The sequence below is a fragment of the Rhipicephalus sanguineus genome, chromosome 9 (genome assembly GCF_013339695.2).
Source record: "Rhipicephalus sanguineus isolate Rsan-2018 chromosome 9, BIME_Rsan_1.4, whole genome shotgun sequence".
Classification (NCBI taxonomy): Eukaryota; Metazoa; Arthropoda; class Arachnida; order Ixodida; family Ixodidae; genus Rhipicephalus; species Rhipicephalus sanguineus.
In genome coordinates, this window is record NC_051184.2 from 74,564,882 (window position 1) to 74,590,077 (window position 25,196).

General features: G+C 46.5%; 1 protein-coding gene across 1 annotated transcript in view; it reads left to right on the top strand.

Annotated features, from left to right (window-relative positions):
- The window catches only part of LOC119405333 (crustacean hyperglycemic hormone), a 34,583-nt gene extending 12,187 nt beyond the window's left edge, over positions 1-22,396 (top strand). The window contains exons 2-3 of the mRNA XM_037672164.1: positions 9,766-10,001; positions 21,800-22,396. Of these exons, the coding sequence (XP_037528092.1) occupies positions 9,766-10,001; positions 21,800-21,908 (345 nt within the window). The 3' untranslated portion in view covers positions 21,909-22,396. The remainder of the gene's footprint in view (positions 1-9,765; positions 10,002-21,799) is intronic.
- The last annotated feature ends 2,800 nt before the right edge of the window (positions 22,397-25,196 follow it).

The window sequence follows — 25,196 nt, forward strand, 5'->3', positions numbered from 1 at the left end:
AGCGGCGTCATAGCATTTTTTGAGAAAACAGCAGAGTTTGGAACTAATAAATGAAACTGCATACGGTCATGTTCGAAGCTCTCAGGGCTATGGGCGTAGGCGGCGACGGCAATATTGCGCGATGTGGCCGGGTAGCCGAGACACAAAACATATTGCCCTGTCGTCGAGAGTGCCCCATTGGTCACTTCTCCGGAGGTACCACCTTGCCTGATCAAAGCGGGGAGCTGGTCGCAGTGGCAGGGCTCGTGGTAAAAGCGCAAATGTCTCAGGCGGAGGCCGCGCGGCAACTTCGGCATAGCTGAGAGGCACATTTACCTTGGCACAGGCAAGAAGGTCGGCGCCGGCGGAGTGTCGCTGGCAGAAGGCAGAGCCGCGTAAACTTGCTCCTGTGATTCTTTTGTCAGACACGTGTTAGCGCCGCGTGAAACGACGCTGCCTGCGGAGCTCGTCGATAATCTGGAAAAGCTCAATGAGTACAGAGACAGTGCCAGGGTTCTTTGAAAGCAGAATTTGAACAACATCATCGGGAATTCCCTTCATTATGTGACGCACTTTGCCCGCTTCCGCCATCGTCGGGTTGACACTCCGGCCTAGGTCGAGAATGTCCTCGATGTAGCTGCCGAACATTTCACCAGTTTGCTGGAACCGGCCTCATAGGCGTTGTTCTGCCCGAAGGTTGCGTACACAAGGGCGTCTAAAAACAGCTGCTAGGCTGGTTTTGAAGGTCGTCCAGGTGGGGATATCGGCCTCGATGTTTTATACCACATCTTGGCGCCAACCAGTGAATAAAACATTCCGGTGCCAAGCTTCTTAGGATCGTCCCATTTGTTGGAATCGCTGGTTCTTTCATCGGATTCAAGCCAATCTTCAACGTCTTTCTCGTCGTTGCCGCTGAAGATCACGGTTTCTCGAAGAAACTGGGCACCGGCTCATATCTTGCTGAAGCCGGTGGGGGTGTCGAGATGGCATCGAGAGGGCCGGGAAAAAACCACAGCGGCCTCCACCATACTCTAACGCAAACACTGGGCTCAGAGCGGTGGCTGTGTGTGAACAGCAGCATTAATTAAAGAGGCGCAGGTAGCGTTGCAGCAAACACAGGCTTGGCAGCTCCAGCTCGTGCCTCGCGCCGGGTTGGCAATGTGGCTGCAGCGCTGTACATTACACTTCACTACGATGAGGGTAAATTGTTTCCGACTTCTTGAAATATCAGCCACCCAGGGTGGTTCAATTGCTAAGATGCTCAGCTGGGGACCCGAACGGCGCGTGTTCGTCCCGACCACGGCGCTCGCATATTCTATGTATACGAAAACGCTAGAGGCCGTTGTACCGAAATTTATGTGCGCGTTAAAGAAACGCAGGTGGTCGAAATTTCCAGAGAGCTCTAGTACGGCACACCTCATAATCATATTCTGGTTTTGCCACGTGAACCACCAGAAATAAACGGTATTTTTGAATGCGCCTGCCAAAAGTGTAGATTAATCAATTAGTCGACGGAAAACTCTTATCGCTACGGATTCACTGATTAATGGATAAGGTGGCAAACGATTAATCGTTAATCGATTAAGAAAATTAACCGACAATCTCTAAACCATCGCACTCGCAGTGCGTCATGGTGTACTGCCGTACCAACACGCCTTTCAATTCCAGCGATAAGATGACAGTGAACCTGCAGGCACAAGACGCGCACACGTGGCCGACGCAGCTGCGCAGTTTGGAAGTGGCGTTCACAACGCCAAGGAGCTTTTGTGGTGTCTTGACTTCTCTCTGCTGTCAGTGTTAGCATGGCCTGTCTTGTTATCATGAATGCTAAGGAGACAAATGGCGAAGCGCGCGACGGCTGGGCCTCGAGCATGCATATCGCAGGCCGACGGCAGCCTCCGCTGGAACTTCGAAGATTTACCTTCTACCTGTTTCCTTTCCTTCGTCACACGAGCGCGCGTCGTGAAATCTCTTTTCTGATATTTCGTGAGCGTTTTTGCGACTGTAGATATCTTGCTCCACGACATGCATTGAAAGGCAAAGGAGCGGACGTCCTGCAGACGCAGGCCGCTTGTCCACAGATGAACAAATTTAGGCAATGAGGAGAGCACAGATGGCATTCTTCGGCACTGGGCTTATGGGAAAAGATGCGCAATGTTGAACGCCGGTGAATCAAATTTATGATTTGAGAGTTCTTGCCTCCGCCGGTCCGTATGCACGATAATGAAAACTGTGGTTCCACAAAGCATATAGACAGCACTTCCTTCTATGGCGGTCACCTAAAAAGAATCGTGTATATTTATTTATCTCAGACCTCTCCATAGCCAAGACACTGATCTTGCATTGAGATGTACCAGCTCTCAAAAGTTTGTTTTCGAGTAGGTCAGAGCGTAGGGCTGCACACAGCATATCGAAGTACAGGATGCTTCGCAGAAGCAACGCGAGTACAAATTAGGATCGAACTTTCCACAAGTAAAGGTTCACAGTGCGGAAAGCGCAGTTCCCTGCCATCGAGATGAAAACAGATAAACTGACGACGCTCAGTCGAGGCAGCACGCGCGTTATTACAGAGAAACAAAAGAACCGATCTAAGGTGTGGACCGAACGCTAGCGAAGCGACCGAGAGTTAGAATAATGCTTGCGTTACGTGCAACCAAGCTCTGCACGTAGTTGAAAAGGCAATCGCGCTGAAAATGCAATCGTCGCGTTCTCCTTGGTGTTCCCTTTTTTCAATGACGCCATCTGTTTCTTTTTTTTGCTCCCTGTGTATATTCGCGTGCTGATTTTACCATTTTGCTTGTCGTAGTAGTAAGATGACTTTTCAAACGTTGGGAACAGCGACATTCTGCCGAGCCCCTTGAAAGAACGTTTCTCCTAAGAAACGCGAATGGTATGGCCGTGTTCTGAAGTACAAGTGTCTAGGCAACAGTTATGCCTATTTGTTCGCGCACATAAGTGTCGCGATTCTTCATTCTCATCCACAACACCGCAAGTGACCTTTTGCTGTCTGTAAGTGGAAGCCGCTGACGAATAACCGTTTATATATTGAGCTTCAATGCTCGCCTCGTATGTTTGAACCGTTTTTTGTTGAACCGGTAACCATTATAACAATAAAAATCAGGTTCTGTCTTGGCCTATAGGCGTTACGAGAATATATTTAGATCTCGGGTTCAGTTACGGCTGAAATGCCGGTTCGTGTGCCGTTATCGGGTTTCCTCCCGCGTTGAAATATAAAATAGAGGGTGAAAGTCTTTTAATTCTGTTGTAATATTATGAAGCTGTGGCAAGAGCAAAATGCGCCGAGCCTGACAGAGGCTTCTGCTCTGTTCATAGGTTAGGCAGCAGTGGACAGATTATGGGCAGGATAAAAATAAATACAGCATTGTCGTCCTGCGGCATTATAGAAAGAACGGCAGTTTGAACTTGCTGCAATAACAGCTTCACGCTGTATTACGGATCATAAACGCCACGGTCACTCTGCGCAATTGCTGTAATTTAAGCTGAAGGACTGCAGGTTCGAGGGACATGGTAAATGCTGAACGTATTTTGCGATGATTCACGACACATTGGTTAGTCTTTTTGTTTTATCCTTAGTATCGCATGCACATAACGTAGCCCTCGAGCAAGCATTCCGTACGTCCTTGTCCGATTAACGGAACGTCGCGAAGCCCATCTGAACACGTCCAGGTATTCAATACAGCATGACATCCTACAAACGCATTTTCCTTTGCTATAGAACTCATGTCACAATATTTTTTTTGCATATCGTTCCTGGAACGGTGGACAGAGGAACCGGAGTGCAGATGCACGTACAAGCTCCAGCTTATATGAGTTGTATACGTGCTGCGCGCTAGAGAATATGCGGTCAACGTACCCATATCCTCATGCCGACAGAATCGAAACAATACATCACAAATAAAAAAAGATATGCGACAAAGCTAGGCGAGATATGCGAATCGCCCACGTCACTGTCACGTACACTTGTATGTACATACGTGACAGCTCCGGTACTTTCAGCTTATAAACGTGGGGGATAATTTTGCCGAATCACTGACTTTCTTCGCTTCTCGGAAGGCAAGCCAACGATGATTCGTATCATCGTTTCGGGGGCTCCCTCGGGTAGTGTGGCAAGCGCGTACGCCTCCCGCATCGTTCCTAGGCTCTGCAGTCAGCGTGTCACTGGAAGCGCGCGCGCGTATCTGGAAGAAGAATTGAGCCGGCACGATGAGAACCTATTCGTGGGACGGCCTTTTTCTCGGCCCGGTAGGGACTCCTAGGAAATTTGAGTCATCTTTTCGTTGCGTTCTTCTTTTTTCCTGTCTTTCAAAAGGATTCCGTTCTGTCGCCACCGACATGCCAATAGTGGGCCTGAGATGAGTTGTAAGGACGCTTGGACAAGAAAGAAAATAATAAAGACAATTACAAAGTTACCACGTTATATAGACCTCTTGGTCGCAACAGCCCGTGCCAACAAAGCGCCTACGAGTAGGCTACCTAATGATACTACGTGTATGCTACGTGCGGTAGGGGTTTCTTGATGACAAGTGTTAATGCCCGAGCGAATATAAATTCATTAACGTGACTTTATTTGAAAATTTGGACAGTTTTTGGCCGCTGACGCTGCCGCATCATTTCTGTTTATGTAGTGTAATGAATATGTTCTTGGATATAAGCGTTCTGAGACACTTCGAAACAGGATTTAATATATTTCTAAGCATTTCAAAATAATTCTAAACATAGCTAAGTTCTTTGACTGAATGGCCTGTTTGTTCTGTTCAGCGCACAGGTTTGGACTAGTTGGCGGTAGCTGTACTTGTGCATCTTAACAAGCGCAACGGAACAAACACATAAACCAGAGACACGTAAATAGGACTAACGTCCTTCCTCTTTACTTGTACCTTCCTTCTGAGTTTGTTCCGTTTCTCTTGTTAAGATGCACATGTTCTATCTGTTCTGATTTATTATTTGAAACTTTCGAAAGGCTCGAATAAAAGAAATGAATCTCCGTACCAGTCCTGCACAAGTAGATGTCGAGCGAAGTGCAATGAAGATATTTTTGCATGTAAGAGTTGTAAGGCGCTTCGAAACAGGACTTAAAATATTTATTATCATTTCTGAATATAGCTGCGCACTTCGACAGCATGACCTGTCTGTTCTGATTTAACACTTAAAATTTTCGCAAGGCTCGAATAAAGGAAACGATTCTTCAATCTGGCCCTGTCTAAGTGGATGTCCAGCGAAGCTGTTGAAGACCACCTGTACTGCTTTTCTCAACACCACCAGTATAGCATTCCTTGTGAACTCGGCTGACGCTTCCTGTGCAAGCGTACTCGCCGATTCTTGAGCCGGGCGTAGGAGGGGCGCGGCCCCTGCTTACGCGAAGCTGTGATAAAGCCGCCAGAGCGGCGCCCACAACCGGCAGCCTGAAGGCCGCCCACAACGCTGCTTTTTTTCATTTTTAAATATTTTTTTTTCACCTTCTTGGCCTTCTCAAAACTAAAGTTTTTCAACACCGACCATGGCATTCGTACAGTGCAGTACAGAACCGAAACCGAAACACAACAATGAGCTCGTGCGAAGGGCACGGAGGAAGGCAAATTTCAGCGCAGCCGCATTTTCAGCTTTGTTGAAACAGCGCTCACTAGACGACGACGAAGTAAAAGAAGGCAGAGGACAGGCAGCGCCTGTCCTGTGCCTTCTTTTACTTCGTCGTCGTCTAGTGAGCGCTGTTTCAACAAAGATGCACGCATACCAACTCGCTCAAGCTTCCATTCTTATGCATTTTCCAGCGCAGCTTAAGAAACTAGGGTCCTTAAATTACGTATGTATGCATTTTCTATTAAAGGAACACGCCACCTAATACTTACCTAGTGATGATGCACCTCAGATATGCATGATATTAAGGCGATAAGACAAAAGTGGTTCTAAAGCTATCTTATGTAGCTTATGAGGCAGCACGTGTAAATGCCTGGGGGAAAAGGAAGACGGAGTAGGTAGAAGGAGAAGGGAGCCGGAGGTTATGGAGGCCCTCGGCGGCCAGGAAGCATTCACCCTTGGAGGGTACCGGTTCTAGGGAAGGCTTTCCTCTAAGGGGGGGGGGGATCAATAGGGGAAGACCAACAGTAGAGTGACGTAGCTGGTTCAGCGCTTGCCGCAGCTTTTACGGCAAAAAGTAGTGATTTCCCACCAACAATCGTGCTAGCCTCTTCGAGAACTCGACCGGAATTAGAAGGGCAAGGCTCTCGTGGCGGTGCGCAAAATGGGGTTTTTCTCTTTTCCGCACGGCAAGCCCTAATGCGTTAGACAAGCAGTAGACAGATCCTTCCTGGCTGTGGGAAGGACTGTCTAACAGCAGGTGCTCGAGCATATCCAGGTCACCGCAGTAGGCGTAGGCCACACACGTTGCTAGGCCCCACCGATAGGAAAATGCCTCCGTGAGGATATACGCAAACAAAAGAAGCAGCAGGAGGGGGTTGGACACCTTTTGGGTAAAGCCTCATGGTAGAAAACTGGCCAAGGGCTTCCCGCCAGTCAGGCTGTCCTGCCTGAAGATGACTCCGCAGGCGATAATTTGTGAGGTCTCAGGCAGTGGCAGTTGCTTTTATTGGTGTGTGAGTGCCGTGCGCAGACCAGATCCAATCCTATGGTCAGCGTTCGAAGCGTATCAGTCGATATCGGACAAGGGGAAAGCGTTATCGGATATGATCAGCCATATCCGAACTGAGATCGCCCACAAAGTGCTCTTTTGTCTCTTTGAAACCGCTTCCCCCGCTGTGCTCCACTATCGATTGTAGTGGGTCCCATGCAACCCCTTGTCACTGCTGATCGCTTCTGTCAATTATTCCACACATAACGAATTCACATTTCTGTGGTCGATTGTTAATAACCCCGACACTTTACTCGGCTCTGACTCTGTGATTTACATGTGAGGATTCCATGTGTTTTGTATCGGAAAGGCGTCACGCTGTTTGCGTTACAGACACGCTTCGTTTACGACTCGTCTCCGAAAATGCGGGCGTACTGGTCAAAGAATGCTACGTATGCATTATTATAATCAAGGAAACACGTTGATTTGCAGACCGTAAGCCTACTACGCAAGCGGACATACGCGAGGAACGGGTTCATTGCAAAGGTGGCGACGTGACGTTGCGGATGATGCGTCTATATATGTACACTTGATTGGCGTAGCCAGGGGATAGGTCTGGGGGTTCAACCTTCCACCCAACGAAAATATTCAGCTTCGCATGTGTATGTACACACGCAACTACGAATATACATACTCTATGGTTGAACCCCCCGAAAAAAATTTTGGCTTCCCCCTGGTACAGTTCAAGTACCTAAACGATGTATACACGTGGATTTTGTTGGGAAGGAGAGTCGTCCGGTGTAATTCGGGGCTATAAGGGAAGAAGCGGGATTGCGAGGTCTTTAAATGAAAAATAAATTCTGCAGGCGACTTTACTTCTTGACTTCGGTGTCTAGTAGTGGCACTCGCATGCCAGAGTTCATGTGCCATGGAGTATTCCTTGGGTTAAATTCGTGTGTCGCACGCTGCCGAGGCGATCCCAAGGACTACGTAGAAACAATTGAGTGACTGCGACCTTCTCCGCCAGGTACCTGCAATTTTCTTTCTCAATCTTTCAGTGAAATAAATCAATTATTTTGAATTTTTAACGTTACAGTTGATTGGGTCTTAGCTTACATGTAGTTATGCTTCGATATCGTATACACCCAATATAACTGTTAACTTGCATCCGTACCGTCGATTTCTATTTTTCAAATGAACTTCTATGAATTTTCGGCAAAACTGAGGCAAGTGCTCGACAGGTTGTGCTTGGAAGAGAATCATGATTATCGCTCTGTACTCGTGCCACTAAATAAAAAGAAGAGATGTATTCTCAAAAGAGATGATGTGCTGGTGGCGGAGCGGCGGACCTGCGGGACCGTGTTCCAGAGCTATTCGCGGTTCATTTATCACCTATATCGACAACCAAGAGATTATAGAGAAACGTACGATTCCTGAAGCTAGTCAGATGCAAGAGAATATCCACAGAAGTGTATATACAGAAAATAGAAAAACTCTAGGGTCAAACGAACAGGGTCGTAACTTTTTTCCTTGCGGGTCCAAGAGCTCGAAGAAGGGAAGTCACTGAGCGTGCGCGTGCTCGTGCGTGCCATCGTACGTGACATCCAATTCGTTGTGATGTTCACCCCTAGGGCCTCGCTCGCGACCAATCGAAGCGACGGGCCTCCCACGTCTCCCTTTCGCCAGTATCACGCCCCCTATGAGGATGACGATATAAGCACGGAATGACGAGCGCGTACATTTCATCTTATGTGGTCGAGTTGAACCCTAAGGGCCGACACAGCAGGTTCACGTACAGGGAGATCAAAACGCGAGGGCCCCCATCCCACCCAACCTCTCCGAGTGGCTTTTGTCGAAGAATGACCACGACTCGACAGCTGTGCCAGCCCACAACCGCTGTTTTAACGTCGGAAGGAAAATCCACAAGAAACCAGCCGTGGGGTACTTCTGTCACTTGTTGTCCAGTATTTATTTGTATTAATGCGTGCTGCATTCTTCTTGCCTTGGTTTTGCGCCTGCAACATCTGTCATTGTGTACTTCACCCTCCATACCCGCTTCTTGCCGCTGCCGCCGCGTCCACATTTGTTTCGTGTGAAACATGTGAGCTGCTAAGCTAGACGTTGCGTGTTCGATTCCCGGGCAGGCAACTGCATTTTGATGGCAGCGAAATGCAATCACACCTGTGTGCTTACATTTAGCTACAGGTAAAGAACTCAAGGTGAAAAAATAGTCCGGAGACCCCTACTAAACTGAACCTCATAATCGTATTGCGGTTTTTGACCGGTAAACAGATTACGGCGCATGTGACTGACTCATGCGCTTCACTTATACAGCAGCTCGGTGCAAGCACCGCCAGGCAAGTGCGGCATCGCGCTGCTTTGGTGGTGTTTGCACTAAATAAACTACGACCTCGTGATCCCGAAATCTTTATGAAATGTGCATTGTATCCCAAAGTTCAAGTATATGCGCGTTTGAGCGAGAACAAAGTGAGAACAATGCAGATTATTTGCAGAATGAGCCAGCACACGTATGAGCCAATCGCTGCAAGCTTCTCTCTTCAGTCACATGCAATGTTTCCTTGCTCCATACAACAGACACTGCGATGACATCACAAAGTTTCACTCCCGTGTCAAGGCGATTGACAAATAGAATACCCAAAGGTAAAACCACCTTATTAAGAGGATATGCACACAAGACAGCATCAGGTTGGTTTACCTCTCTCCTCAGAAAAATCGGTGGGTGGCAAGCGCGACAGGCAGTGGAGCCCAGTTACTGAAGCGCCGTAGGCGAACGGTGTAGAGCGTCACTACCGCTGTGGTTATTATATATGTTACCATCGTTATTGTCTGAAGGACTGCAATAACGGGGGGCAGGCGCTTTTGTTATGTTTCTCCAATAAATTCCCTACTCTGCTTGACGCGACCGCGTTATCATCGCACATTTCTCTCATCTACCCACATAGTTTTCTGGCTCCCTCTGGCACGGATGCGTTTTCTTTGAATTCAGTTTTTTATGGCGAGCGGTTATCGTGGCTTGTTACAATATATTTTCAATATACCTTACCATTACTGTTTTACCTTTAATGTCGGCTAGGGCTCCCTATTGCTTAGATATTTATCAAAAGAGACCTTGGTACTACCCGTGTGTAGCACAAATTTTCCTATACTGCATACACTTTCTACCTCTCCTTCATTCACAGATGAGTGCTAGCTTCCTCGTGGCACCCGTTCGTTGCCTGGCGGCTACGCTGCTTGTGTGCTCGTTGGTGGTGCTGACGCTGCCCAGCGTCTGCACGGCACGCAACCTGCACAAGCGCTCCTTCCTCGAGCTCGGCTGCCGCGGCAACTTCGAGCAGTCTTACCTGGCCCGCCTCGAGCGCGTCTGCGAAGAGTGCTACCAGCTGTACCGTGACCCTGAGGCATACAACCGATGCAGGTACGGTACCAAACACCACCGACCGAACTAATGGCAGCCGAAGCTTGTCATAGCACGGCAGTTGATACAGTGAACGATAGATCTAACAAACTTAATGCAAAATGACTCTCGTAGATGCCAGCAGCCTGTGACCAGCAATTGGTTGTAACAAACCTGAGGTATAAAGAATGTATCGTTCGTGTTTCTTGTGCAGCTTTGTTAAAACGAGGTTGGAAAGCACGTGTAATAAAGAGCAGTTTCATTAAGCCCTCGCGAAAATGAGAAATTCGCTAAATTGAAAGATTCGTTAAATGAAACACACGTTTAACGCTAAGGCGAGCAAGGATAATTCAGCATCACGAGCGATTTTGCCTGCATACACACTTACCGTAGGCGGTGAGAACATTGCGCTTGTGTAATTGCATTCTGACTCACCTATGTGAGGCACCTCCCTTGTTAATGAAAACATCGTCATTAAAGCGAACGAGTTTACTCATTGTATTTCGAAAGATATTTCACGATTAGGTATGTCAGAAATTGAAAGTACGTCGTTAAGTCAAAACAATTCAAAGTATACTTTCTTTAAGCATAGCCAGACTAGTGGCCCTGTACCTTTCATATAATGTGAAAACGAGTGGCAAGATTTACAATAAATGTAATATACACGTGAGGCAATTGATAGGCAACTGAGGCACGCCGGGGTGAGTACTAGGGAAACCCAGACAAAAAATTGTTGTCTGCGTTCGAATCAGAGCAATGTCCCTATCTAATAATTTCCACTGAAGCCATCTGTAGCGCTACATGATCGAAACTTTTATAATGTATAGGGCATCATTACGGAACTGCATTGTTTCGTCAAGCTGTCCTGACCGAACCCGTTATCTGAGAATTAGAATGCAGTATATGGGTGAACGCGAAGCACGCCCACGCCCTCTTTGGGGGGGGGGGGGGGGGGGGGGAGAGGTGTCACTGCCAGAATTCATCTAACCGCCAAGTATTATGTGTTCTGTTTTTGTTTTGTTTTTTTTTCTCTTCTTTGGCCACCTACGCCTCCGGTGTCAAGAGGATGAGCTGCTTCAAGAACGAAGACTTCGGCCTGTGCGCCGAGGCCCTTCTACTGAAAGACGAAATGACCGGCCTACGACGCATGGTCAACTACGTCTATGGATGATCGGCGTTACCTACAGAACTATTGTAGCTCGCTAGACGCAGTGAAACAGAGAGAGAGAGATATAGAGAGAAGGTGATCGCTTGAGTATGGGGCGCAGCAGTAAAGGGCAGAGAAAAATAGGATAGCGATGAAAAAAACTCAGCGTTCCCTTCCAATGTCCTGTAGCGTTGGGAGACAAAGTCGAAAACAAAGATAAATCGTAGAAGAGACACAACGAACAACCTCGTGCACAAAGAGAAACCATCGACCGCCTTATCTAACTATCCGTCCTGGACATGGAAAAAAGAGCGAACTTTCTGTATCATTGTTTAATGTTTAACGTATATACTAGTGTCTGATTATTAGGACTTCATTTTGAAAGCGATTGCTCAAAGACCAAGAATGCAATGAATGCCTGCGGTGCACTTGGTTACTGTTTGCTCTCTTATTTGCACAACACCCCGTCACTGTGAAGCTCGTAAGACAATGTCGTCCGACCAACTTGCCCTTCCGTGGCAGCTACCTTTATTGTTGGTTTTGTGCTTAGGTTATTCTTTTTTCTATTCGTTAGTGAAGCTTCACAGTGTTGCTCGTGCATGAAGCCATGTGTTCCGCGTCCGAGTGAATTCTAATAGCACTTGCATATGGCGGTGGAGCAAATTTCCGTTCTAGATATGCCTCTCTTGTGAGAAAAGCGTCTTGTCACTCGTGCTGTGTTCTTTGTGGGATATATTGTTTGCACCTCAGGAGCCCGGAGTTACGTAGCATAAGCAGGAACATCACGTAGGAAGTCATTAGAAGGGCGGCGCGTCCTTCTCAACTCATACCGTTGGTGTAATTTTGCTGGCAAATGGTAAGAGCAGCGAAGCGGGTTCGCGTAGGTTCGCACTGGCTGTCCAGTGCCCCGGACGAACTTCTAACACTGGCAAAACAGTGATACTTGTGAAATACCAGGTAGAAGCTTTCGTTGTCTTCATATTTTAGTGGACGATAGTATGCCGGCATGCGGGAATTATCTGCTCAGGCCTTATGACACCGAGCACTGAAAAGGCAGGTAGACTCGCCCGTTTCTTGTCTTAATTGCGGGCGCCTTCAAGGTTCCGTGTTCAAATACTTGCGCATTGCAGTGGCGTGAGTCTTATAGGTTAGGTAGGTACAGTAATGCTACTACCATGAATTAAGTATGCTGAAAATGTGGACATAAATGGGAGTGTTGTGGGTGTAGATTCTGGAACAGCGGTAGGGGCGCGTCCGTTCAATGAACCCGTGCGGTAAGGCGAAAGCTGGGAATCGCGTGACCAAAAAGGGAACTATCGCCTAAGGGATGTCGATATTACAGTCCAGATCTAATCCGCTCACAGTCGACATCGCTACGTGAGGGGATTGCTGAAGAACTGATAACAAACTTCAAGTGAGATATATTTTCCCTGTGATGCACAGCCTGTTTTCGTTATTGATGTGTTTAATAAAACCGATAGCTCTGAGATAAATGCTCTTTACAGACGAACATGCTAAATGGTAGGCGACGTGGCATCCTTGGCGTCCGCTGTGGTGGCAATAAGGGCGCGAAATATTAGTATTAACATTACGAAATCTAATTAGTGCGAAAGTGAGAGCTGAAAGAATCGAACTTTGTTGACACCTTGCAAGAAATTAAAAAAAAGAAGTTTAAACGAAAATTAGGCACCATTATTTCCTCCATTCACTTCGATGGAGACACGATTAAACGGATGGTTTAATTTTCTAACTAGGGTCTCACTAGTAAATTCTGAACGATGCAAGAGCGCTCGTAGAATTTTGCGAACAGGTCTACCACCATTGATTTTCCAGGCTTTTCGAATATTTTTTTATATTCATTCAAAAATATAGAAGCACAAGAATATATCAATCAAGAATCCATTAGAGAGTCTACGAGACTTATAGAAAGGTAGTCCTACTGATATGCTTCAAGGTGTCCATTTTCTCACATCAAGAGCATAGATTTCGCTTAGAATTAATAGGAATTGCTTAGAACATCATACCTATGTGACAGCTGATAGTTTGGACCTCTTCTCCTATGTACCGTACCTCTCTTATCTTCCTTTGTCCATGTCTGTTCAGCTTGTGCACACTGAAACAACAAAATTACATTGTGTTTCCTCTAGAGAAAAATTACTGTACTGTTCTAACAAATATATTTTCATTTGTCACCGTTTGTTGGTTTTAAACTCGCTAATCAAAATTTTATATCTTGTCTTGGCAAAGGGTGCCTTTCTCGCAGAAAACAAAAAGTCGGTATAAAACGCGTTCCTGATTTTGTTTTTTATTCTCAGGGCGCTACACGGACCTTCTGCGATGCTACTGTATTTTATTGGATATAAAATACCGAAGGGCTATGCAGGTAGTTTCTTGCGCACAAAAAATATTATTTAATATGCATATCCCATTCGCTCGTTCTACTTATGCCCAAAGTTATGCATCAGCTTACACACGGCGTGAAACGTCAGCGAATACTGAGGGTTAAATGAAGGAAGGCCGATAAAAATAAAATATAGCCAGAGAAGCGTCAACATTATCTTGCACGAAAGATTCATATTACTGAATCGCATCTAAGCAGAAATTCCATAGAGAAGGAGGAAACTCAGCGACACGCAACATAGTGCCAATAATGTTTTTCGTAGTGATTAATCAATTTCCTTTTCGTTACCTTGTCTCTGTTCTGCACCGATCGGTCTATGTAGCATGATTCTGTTCGGAATGATCATTTTTAAACTTTTATTTCTCTTTAGCGATAACTTTGTACGTGCGTTATTTATGAGCTCTTGCTTGGAATGCTGCACTTTAGCTGAAATAGAGACAACCAGCGAAAAAAAAGGATGTTAATTAAACAGAGAATATTACCAATGAATTCTCTTATTTCTTTGAATGGTAGCTCTCACCGCATTTCTTTTGTAGGAATAGAAAATTACACAATCGATTTGACATTGAGTAGACCTATTGTTGGGCTTATATGTCTTGCATAATAATGTAGCCGAAATAGCGAAAACGATGACGCACACAAAAAATACGAGGCAGACAAGGACAACCGCTTGTTTGCGACTGCCCTTGTAGGCCTCGTCTTTTTGTATCCGTCATCCGTGCGCTATTTTGACTTTATCACAACTTTGTGACATTGGCTCGCACACGCTGTTCCTTTGTATCTGATGTACACACGTGTGAGAGTTTCTTTCTGCCCATGATATTTGAAGGGAAGAGAATAAGAATTAAAATTGTGCACAAATCTTCACACGAGAATACTTTTTATACCCTTCACACGTGATTCTCGCAAAAAGAGAGACAAGAGACCAATAAAACTGCGGAATATTTTCGGAATGAGACGATCGGTGCCTTCAGCGACCAAGAGTCGGCGGGCAAGAAGAAAAACAAAGAAATAGAACACAATATATGCAACACAATGCATTCAAATTCAATTACTGCGTATTGGGGCTGTTCATTGCATCCCTTATGTTGTTAATGTGGGTAGATATATTAAAAAATGCTTACGCTTTCCCCTAATGAAGGACATGCCATTGAAATACCCTTTATATTAACGAATAATCGCCTCGCTCAATAGCTGAATTCATCGAAATTCGGCAAGATTTCGATTTCACTCGAACCTTAGCAGCGATATTCTGTTTCATTGAACGACGCGCACTCGTTTGTATGAACGCAAAAAAATTGAATGAATTTTGATGAAATATAGGACAAGCTACGATAAGATTACTTGGTAAATTGTGGTGGTTTGTGCGCCAAAATTACAGCACGTGTATTAGGCACGCTGTCGAGGGTGACAGGAGAATAATTTGGACCACCTGAGATTGTTTAACACGCAGGTATGTACATCCATGTACATGGGTGTTTTTGCATTCCGGAGACCCCGGAAATGCAGCCGCCGTGCCCAATAATTGAACCCAGGTCTTGGTGCTTCACAGCGGGACACATTACCTGGTGAGCAGACCTGGTGTGTAAGAAGCCGATATAAAAAACATGAAAGCCGTAGAGCAAAGAACATCCAAGTTGGGTGAATTTCGAAGGAAAATAAAAAAATCACAGTTTCGCCACAAGGGCGAAGCAATGAATGCGATAGCAAGAAACTAATGCTATACGAAGTGAGGCTCGCCAATGGATACTCTCAGTTTGAACAGCGCTCCTGTTACAAAGGCGGCCGAAGCAGCGAAGGAAACTAGCGTGCTTCAAGTGTCGAGCTGTGACACTTGATAGTTCGCGCTCATCTTCTGTTTGTTCGTTTAGCGTCGTTTAGCGGCGCTCCGTAACATGAGCGCGGACATCACGGTTAAAGCTTGAAACATCCCTCTTGCCCCCACCACGAGAAAACCGCGCGAGCAGACAGCGGAAGGCCAAGGTTCTCCTTGCGCAAATATAAGAAGAAGCGAGCGAGCTCGCCGACGACTTTTAAACGCGCTCGTCGCGCTCCTAGCGCCATCTCGCTGGTAATGAAGAAACGCTTATGAGCGTCGGCCATCTCTGAGTCCGTCCAGTGGCAAAGGGTGTCGCCGTTAGCTATGCGGAGGACCTGCGTTCCGTGGCGTAGTGGCTAGCGCCACTCGCTGCGGAGCAAGAGGTCCCTGGTTCGATTCCGCGCTTCGGAAGCATTTTAGGTGCGAATGCACTTTATAAGCGACCCTGAATCCGCCGTCCCATAGCAACGGTGCGAGGAGCGGAGAGGAGCGTCTGTAGCAACGCCGCAGCGACGTCACGCCCCACGTGACTGCGCGCGCTCCGCCCTCCGCTCCGTGGCTGCGCGCGCCCCACGCATTGCCTGTGGTGATGAAGGCCGGCGGCGAGACGCCGAACGAAAGCGTGCGAAGCGAGTCGAGCACCCCGAAGCCGATCTGGCGCGGGGACGCGCGATGCGTGAGCTAGCGCAGGCCCTCGAATTCAATCGGCCGGACGCGCGCTTCAAGCGAGACTTCCTGGACCGCAGCTTCGGATATAGCTGCGCGGTGTGCGATCGACTGTGGTTCGACAACAACCTGAGCCCCATCTCGGGCGTGCGCAACGCCGCCAACAAGTTGAACGCGTTGCGGGTTCTTTGGAACGAGTTCGGAAGACAGATCATCATCATCAGTAAAAGTGCTTTGCACTTAAAAACGGCCAGACCTCCGTGGGTCGGCTGGCGCGTGCTCTCTCGTTGCCGTCTCCTTCGCTCGGCTCTGTAGTTTAGTCGCGCGCGCCCCCTCATAACATCACCCCGTGCTTCGCACTTCCTCATACTCCCCTTCGGGGAAATGCGGGTTTTTTCTGAATTATTTTTCTTTGAGGCTTTTATATATATATATATACATACTCATACATATACGGTGCATGACGGGGGCGGACATTTTCCAGCCGAGACTGTGCATATAATTGCTATCGCAATAAAATGCTCCAAAATGACAAATAGGAAATGTGCGCTCGTTCGCACGCATGCACATACACATTTAAACAAAAAAACGGGCATTCCGAATTCCTAAACTAGATTCCTTGTAAAAATATTTCACACAAACAAAAAAATTGGCCGCGTATCTGCGTGCTTCGCTGCATATGTCGTATAAAGACGATATAAGAGGCGCTGTGTGAGATATGGACGCCATCTGGCAATACGTCGGGAAACATGAGTGCTGTGTTGCGTGCTGGTAGTCCCGGCGCAGCAGCAGGCGAAGACCGGCGGTGACCAACGCGACCGGCGGGGACGCCAGCCAGCCCGAAAACGCGGTTTGGCGCTAAGCGCTGAAGCAGAGAAACGTCCGCACTCAACGAGTACTCTCCACACACTCTTTTATTTACACGTCGCCTGGGTAAAACAGGAACGCCAGAGCGGCGCCCACAACCGGCAGCCTGAAGGCCGCCCACAACGCTGCTTTTTCATTTTTTAAATATTTTTTTTCACCTTCTGGCCTTCTCAAAACTAAAGTTTTTCAACACCAACCCATGGCATTCGTACAGTGCAACAGAACCGAAACCGAAACACAACAATGAGCTCGTGCGAAGGGCACGGAGGAAGGCAAATTTCAGCGCAGTCGCATTTTCAGCTTTGTTGAAACAGCGCTCACTAGACGACGACGAAGTAAAAGAAGGCACAGGACAGGCGCTGCCTGACCTGTGCCTTCTTTTACTTCGTCGTCGTCTAGTGAGCGCTGTTTCAACAAAGATGAACGCATACCAACTCGCTCAAGCTTCCATTCTTATGCATTTTCAGCGCAGCTTAAGAAACTAGGGTCCTTAAAATTACGTATGTATGCATTTTCTATTAAAGGAACACGCCACCTAATACTTACCTAGTGATGTTGCACCTCAGATATGCATGATATTTACTTTTTGATCGACAACCTTCACAAGTATGAACAGCCGTACCAGTTCAAGACGGCTGGCCCTTGTGCAAGAGGTTCAACTTTGGCCGAGTGGCTGAATCGAGGGACGTGCCGACAAACAGAAAGACAGACAGAACAGACCAAAATTTCTGCGTTTAAGTTCCCCAAGAAAGACTATCGTCTTTAATAAAAACAACTTCGTATATAACTACATAACATATACATACTTACGGGGCCGGTGCCGATACATAGGTTTCGAACGGCACCACATTGTTACCTAGGAGGTAATAGATGGCTTGTTCATAAGCAGCTGCGGTGGCCAGTGCCGTAGCCAGGGGGGGGCACACGTGGCCCATGCCCATGCCTCCCCCCCAGAATATTTTTTCGCCATGACATACAGAGCCCAAAATAACACTCGACCACACCTGCCTGCCTGGCCCCTACTTCAGACCAAGAAGGTGCCCCCCCCCTCCCCCGAAACAAAATTCTGCCTACGCCCCTGGCGGTGGCTATAGACCATCATGCGTAAAGTGCGGTGGGCAAGGAAGGGAAACGACGCACGAAAAAAAAGAAGCAAACAGGACTAGCGCTCTCTCCCAGCTGAAAGTTTATTAGAAAGGAAACAATACACATATCTAGAATTATCACAACCATGTAGGCAAAAAAAAAAACGCTGGAAAAAAGTCAAACACAGAAATGAGCTGCATAACTTGCGTTTTCCATAGAATAGTGTTTTACAAGTGTTAGTGAGATAATCAAATTCAATGTCACTCAAGGTCATCGACGGCCTGCTGACACACGACTCTCCTTTCTTTCTTATATGGAAAGCTTCCACAATTTCTCTGGCGACCTGTTGTCTGGGATGTGTTAGAATCGTTGTGTCGTCCAAATGGGTGGGGGGAACCGTGGTCATGACCATGGTTAGCGAGGGTGTATGGTCGGTCTTCAGAGAGTGAATGTCTTTGCACTTTTAATCTGATGTTGACACACCATGCATCCGCTTTGCCCAATGTAAGATTTGCCACAAGACAGGGGTATTTGATGCACAATTCCCGCGTCAAATGCAACAAATTTAGACACATGCTTCGCACCGCAGTCCCTGCGCAGTCCTTCCGCTATTGCCTAGGAGTTTACTTACTTTTGCTGATAGACTAGATAACTTCCGGGGTGAGGAGAACACGACACCTACACCCTATCGCGGGGCAACTGTCTTCATACCATGCGGTTACTTATTAGTGTATGTTATTAGTGTAATTATTTCTGGTTTTACCGATTGTGGTCCTTTTTCTATTTCTTTTGCTTGCCGTTCTTGAAATATTTTTGCATGTTATCGTAAGCCAAAACATTGACATGATCGGGAGAGGATGCTTGTTGCAACCGCTTGAACAAGCGCGCTACAATAAATAAATTAAAATTGCTAAAGAACGTTCCGGCAATACGCGGCTGACTCTGGAGCCGCATCAAAGAGGGCGCCACCACCTCACAGAGCGCTCGTTTTCTCCTCTCCAAGGCGTTCTACAGCGCAAAATCTGAATGCAGAAACAACCTGATGAAGCTCGCTGCAGACTACACGTGTCTCAACTTCCGGTACCAGCAGCAAGTGAATCAATCGCAGCAAAAAGTAGCGCACATGTCGCACACCATGTTTGCGAATCTCCCTAACAAGATTCAAATTGCGCGGGGAAACTGAACATGCTTACCTCAAACATTGGAGCCATCGACACTTTGATAAATGGACAAAACGGGAATCGCTGGGGGCCCTTGCTGCGCACTTCCGCCGGTTTTATAGTAGTGGAGCTGCTATACGTTTTTTCGCTAACGCTTTCAAGTGCTTGCCTGTGCTTGCTTGACGTTGCCTAGCACTGGACAACGTTGCCTAAATCTCAGTACGTACTGGCAGGTGCTGGCCAACTCTTGTTACTTTATCTCAACTCTCGGCTAGTGTTGGCTAAAATCGGCTATCTGTCTTTTAATTCTGGTTATTTCTAGCTCGCGCTGGCTAGTCATGCTTATTTCCTTGTAATAAATATAATGAATATTGCATGCGTACTTCAATGACACAAACTTATTTTCTAGAGATGAGTGTCCGAGCCGAAATGCGCCGCCTAAGGTTGCTTATAATAACCACGCCAGCGCGCCGCAACGTGGAACCCTCCTCAACGAAAAAATTCGGCAGGCCCCACGTATCGTGGGAATCGATGTTGTGCCAAGCATGCGGCAGGAAGGTGGCTGTGGCGTAATTTCTTTATTGAGCAAAATGTTAAGAAATCACTCTAAAGATATGCAGAAATGCTATGCGCACACATATAAGTTGAGTCATATGAATATTAGCATTCCGCAGATCCCAACCGTTATGGGAATCAGTTTCATGCGAGGATGTCAGCGAGCGTTCTCTGTGCTGCATTTTTTTACCTTTGAGCCAAGCATTACGAGAGGCATTGACGTGGTGTTGTGAGTGTGGTAGTAGTGTGCACGTTGTGAGCTTACCAGGCACGTCGAGTACACTGTCCTTTAAAGGTTAACTTATATAGGCTAACGTAACGTTAGCACTGCCGTTAGAGCACAGACGTCAGTAATCACGGAACGAAGTGCACTGTACGGTGCGATTATGGGAATATAATTCGAAGCTTTATTTAGCATATTCCTCAATGGTCGGGCAACGCATGAATATAGCTTGCTAGATCATAGGAATAAAAGCATGATGTTTAGTAAACTGCTATAAAAGCGGAGCCAACACTGGAACTGCAATTGACGTTAACCCGACATGATGCCTCTACCATAGGAGCATATAGTAATGTTTATTACTTTGTTATAAAATGAGATAACCAGCACTGGAACCAAAATTGACGTTTGGCGGACATTACACCTGCACACGGTCTTTTTTCAATGCAGCTCATGACCTGACGTGGCTCTGTGGTAGAATGCCTGACGGGCACGCCGAATGCTTTGTGTTGGATTCCTGCTGTGATCTTGATTTTTAATGTTTGCATTGGTCGGGTCAATGATGCCGATGTCGGTTTTCCTTAACGCCGCCGGATTTAAATTACCAATGTCTGTTCTCGCCGTTCATGGGTAAATATAGACTGTCAATCGCCTGTGGCGCATAGCCGTATAAAATGAATTGTGGTATGCGGAGATGTGCCACACGTGACTGTGAAAAAGGATTTCATGTCGTATGCGACGGGCATTTTGAGACATTGATGTTATGACTAGTGAATCGTGTTCGCCATAAAATGGTTCCCTGCAGTTCCAATTTTGGTATATTAAAAGTTATGGCGCCAACCAGGGGAGCGCCCAGACTGAGGCGGCTATATAGATAGATACGTACATAGAAACTACCAAAGTGCGTTAGGTTCACTAAGAAATGCCTTGCATTTAAAAATCACTAGGCCTGCGTGGAAAGCGCAGCACAGTCACTGCGAAAGCTGGAAGAGCGGCATTTCTAGAGCCGCTTGCAAAATCTCTTAGGGCTACTAATACAAATACACATGCAAGCTACCCAATACGCCATTCATCATAAGTTTTGTGAAGTTGGGAAGCACCCACTACGTCATTATTCTTCATTCGGCGGAGATACCAGATACCCGCTAATCTCCTGTAAAGCATTATGTGCACTTTGTTGATGCTGTGCCTGATGACGATGAAGAATTAAGGCAGATCCTTTTGTAATGGTTTGGAAGCTATGAACAACCCTCTCTTTGCGCAATTCACATTGTGTGACGAGTCTACAACGCTATATTACATATGTTAGTGTGGTTCTTTCCCGACATCAAGCCTGCATAGGGCCTTTTTGCAAAGGAGGTTCAGGCATCAGTGCACCTCTGTGGTAGAACACTGGGCTGCCACGCAGAAGAGCCAGGTTTGAGCCCGTTTCATCCGGGACATTTTTTTTTCTATTTCGTATTTTTTCCTTATGTCGTGCGATAGCGGTTACGGCACCGGTGGTGGCGGCGGTGGTGGACAACTACGGTGCCAAAAACGGCCGTTGTTGTGATCTCATAACAGCTTTCGCTCTAAAAACAGATGTCAGAACTCTAGCAGGTGCGCCTACGTAGGCCGCGCTATCAACCACTCTTCAGGCATCACTGTGTAAAGTTTTTGCAATTCTTGGCTTAAAACCAAATAATCTGCCTTAAGTAGCTCCTACCTGGCTGCTTCACATGACATGGATGGTTCCAGTGCGTTGTGACAGCCGGAATTGGCTTGTGGACATACACAAGAAGAAGAGTAATTGGCGTGAACATAAAATGTGTGATTGCGGTTCTGAGGATAACTTCAGTTACTTCTTTAACACACCCGGATCAAGGTTTATGTCCTTTCCATCTTCTTCGTCTACGCAGGGACAACTGCTTCAAGAACGAGTACTTCCTCCAGTGTGCCGAGGCGCTGCTTCTGAAAGATGAGATGGACAGTCTCAAAAGCAAGGTTGATTACCTCTACAGCCGCTGAAGTGTTTAACCAAGACAAAGAGAAAGGGGCCACTCACAAGCAATTTATCAGTTTATTTCTTGCACAATGCGCCAACCTACCACTTCAGAACAAATGGGAAATGCAACCAGCATCATCGCCACCTGATACACACGTTTAGGAAGCCTCCTACCGTGAGAGATCAAGCACGACCAGGTGTCTATCTCTACATCGGCGGCTTATAGAAGCGCCGGCAAGGCGTAACACATGGTGTGGTCACGTAGAGTGATGATCGCTACAGCGCCGCCTTGCGTCCGTCGGTGGCAAAGTTCCACTGCCTCGTCGAGGACCTTTCATTGCGGCTCAGCTTGAACAAAATTTCAGTGCTGCATTGTCAGCCATATATTATTCGCGTATATCATTTGTTGCTGAGTGATGGTGGCAAATCGAGGCTGTTGAAAAATAAAGACTATTATATGCATAAGAAGGCTAAATAAAAAATCCATATATTTTATCCTTTTTATGCCCTATATGCGTGTTCATTCTTGCTTCTTTCGTTTATGCAGCGATTTGACGAGCATAAAGGGTTATATAAAAGAAGGAAGCAAACGTGCTTTCTGTGCGTTGAGTATGATACCACGTCGCTTATGAATGGATGTTTGACAACATTGAATGAGCAGGCGAAGAACATCTGTGTTACTCCTATGGATATTTACATGGCGTGGTTGAATACGAGACTCCAACTGAACAACCACAAAGTGAACGTGAAACTCGCACGCCTGGATACATGAAGTGCGCAGGTGGTCATGTGACTGTTTGCACGGCACGTCGTGTTTTTGCTCAAGGTCACGTCCGCACGAGGCATATACGCCTTTCAGCTTAATAGTAAGACAGTGCAGTATTTATTAAGGCAACAAGCACTTCCCTGTAGCGCGTATAGAAATAATGCGCACGGACAAAAAACGATCAGCTTTGTATTCTAGAAGAAGGTGACAAGCTGTCGCGATGATATACCGAAGGATCATTTGCTTCGGTGTTTGCGTTGCACGAAGATTCACTCGTAGAACCAAACAAAAGTGTACTGTCCATGAAATACCATTAATTGCATTCTGATAGTTAAACCGAATAAGACTGGTGGTTATCTGTTCCTTTGCGCCGACACAAGAAAGAAAGAGAGCCTCCAGATGATCCTTAACAGTTCGCTCAAGTATTGGCGTGCCCTCCGAATCCGAGATAGTTCTGAGCCGTATGCGCGTTAGCCGCTTGGGCCAAGACGCATACAGCGCGATTTGAGGGATTCGACATGTGGCGTGACTTCGCACGTGCGAGGCCCCGACTGACAGCGTGATGTCAAGTGCGCTAATTAAGTGTGTTAACCCGCAATGCATAAGCGTAGCGTAGAATATAATTAGTAGTAAGAGTAATCTGCCTCTTATCTTAGTTTTACAACACAGCCCATAAATACAGCACTAAAATGAGCATCGAAATATACAAAAGGTGACAAGCTCTTGTTCCGATTTGGGGCCTAGACGTGGTTGTTTCACTTTTCAACAGGTAGTGCAGCAAGCTATGAAGCGTATGACCATCTTGCCCAATCAATCACAATTTAATGATCTTACTAGACAACCCTGTATCCTATAGTCATTGCCACTAGGACTTCACCTTGATTTGTGCACTAACGGTATCAGCCTTTATGCAGGAGTTTCCTGCTTTCGATATAATGACACGCATCGGCAATGTGTACCGGCTCATACGGCACATATGCTAACCATGACGCATGTTTGTTTTGTCACCTGACGGCGCACCTTCCGCCAACGGATAACGTTTAACCAATCCAAAATAACAAGCCTATCAAAAGTTTAATGTTTGCAATAAGCAGCGCAAAACTTGGCACAGTGAAGTATGGGCCCGTCCCCGCTCAAACTCCCCGCCGACCCACAGGTTTGGCATCGAGATGCGCTGCTTCCCCCTCAGGAGTACGCACTTTCATAGGACGTCCAAAGATTATCTAGCTGGGCTAGCATGCTCAGCTAGCGTACCTGGATAGCCGAGTGGTTACGACGCTCGCCGGAAGGTTGAGGGTACGCGGATTGGAATCCCGCATGGTGAAGAACTTCTACTGCAAGATTTTTTTCTCTTTATTTTTCTTTCCACCTTCTTCCTCTCTCTCTACTTATTTCTCTCTCTTTCGTTAAAGGGACTGTCTACCGCTCGGAAAAAAAAATTTGATTGTGGTGAAAATGGGAAGATTGTTCGTCACATCGGCGGCAACGAGCATGCTTTTGCACCATGAAAAAGGAATTATATTTTTAATTTCATGTTGAAAATCGTGAAAGAATGGCCGCTAGCGTCACCCAACAGCGATGTGGTCAATCTACTGGTAGGACAAGAAATCCACGCAGGTAGACTCATTCTGCATCAAGACAAACATGTATAACTTGAAATTGTATTTTATGCACATGAGACACCTTTCAGTTGCGTCAGAACGTCACTTTTTGCTTTTTTTCTCTCATGCATCCAAAAAGGCGCCCGGTGGAGCTGCTTGCAACGCCGTCTTCGATTTCGTCTGCTGCAACTCATGCGCAATCTCCGCACAACTCCGCACTGGTCGTACTGTGCCGCTGTATTGTTGTTAGGATGTCTCACGTGTGCTGCGCGTTGAAGGCGTGCATTTATCGTATTCTTTTTATGACTCAACTTGGCTTGGATTGCGGTATAAGTGCTAAAATAAACGAGTAGACATCGATACAGCAAAAAAACTGTTCTGTAGTCGTATAATAAGGCTCCAAAAAGATTGTTATATTCATTAGATTCGTGTTCAGCGAAAATAAAGTAATCCTACAGAAATCACATGCGCTTTCGGATTTCATTTTGCCGGCACTACAATCATCATCGCGTCCACCAACCAGTGTTGTGGGCATGTTTCACGCCAATGGAAGAAAAACCAAACGCATATCGAAAAATTTTGTTTTAAAATTTCACTCACTTTCCAGAGAAACAGTCGCAAGGTTGGACACTTCAGAAGGTAGGCTTTCTATTGCGGTACGAAACAGAAAATCGATGAAGGACGGCAGACAGTCCCTTTAACGTTCTCTCTGTATCTCTTTTTCTTTCTGCATTTCGCTCTCTCGATTTCTCTCTTTCTCATTCTAACTGTGCTACGCTTTACTCTCTCCTGTTCTCCTTTCCTTCCTCCTTACCTTCACATGTCTCCACCTCACGCTCACTTCATTTTCGCATCCCTCTGCTGCACTATACTATAGAAAGCTACGCTACGCTCTGCTGGCGTGCCTGGATAGCCGAGTGGTTTGGACGCTCGCACTACGATCG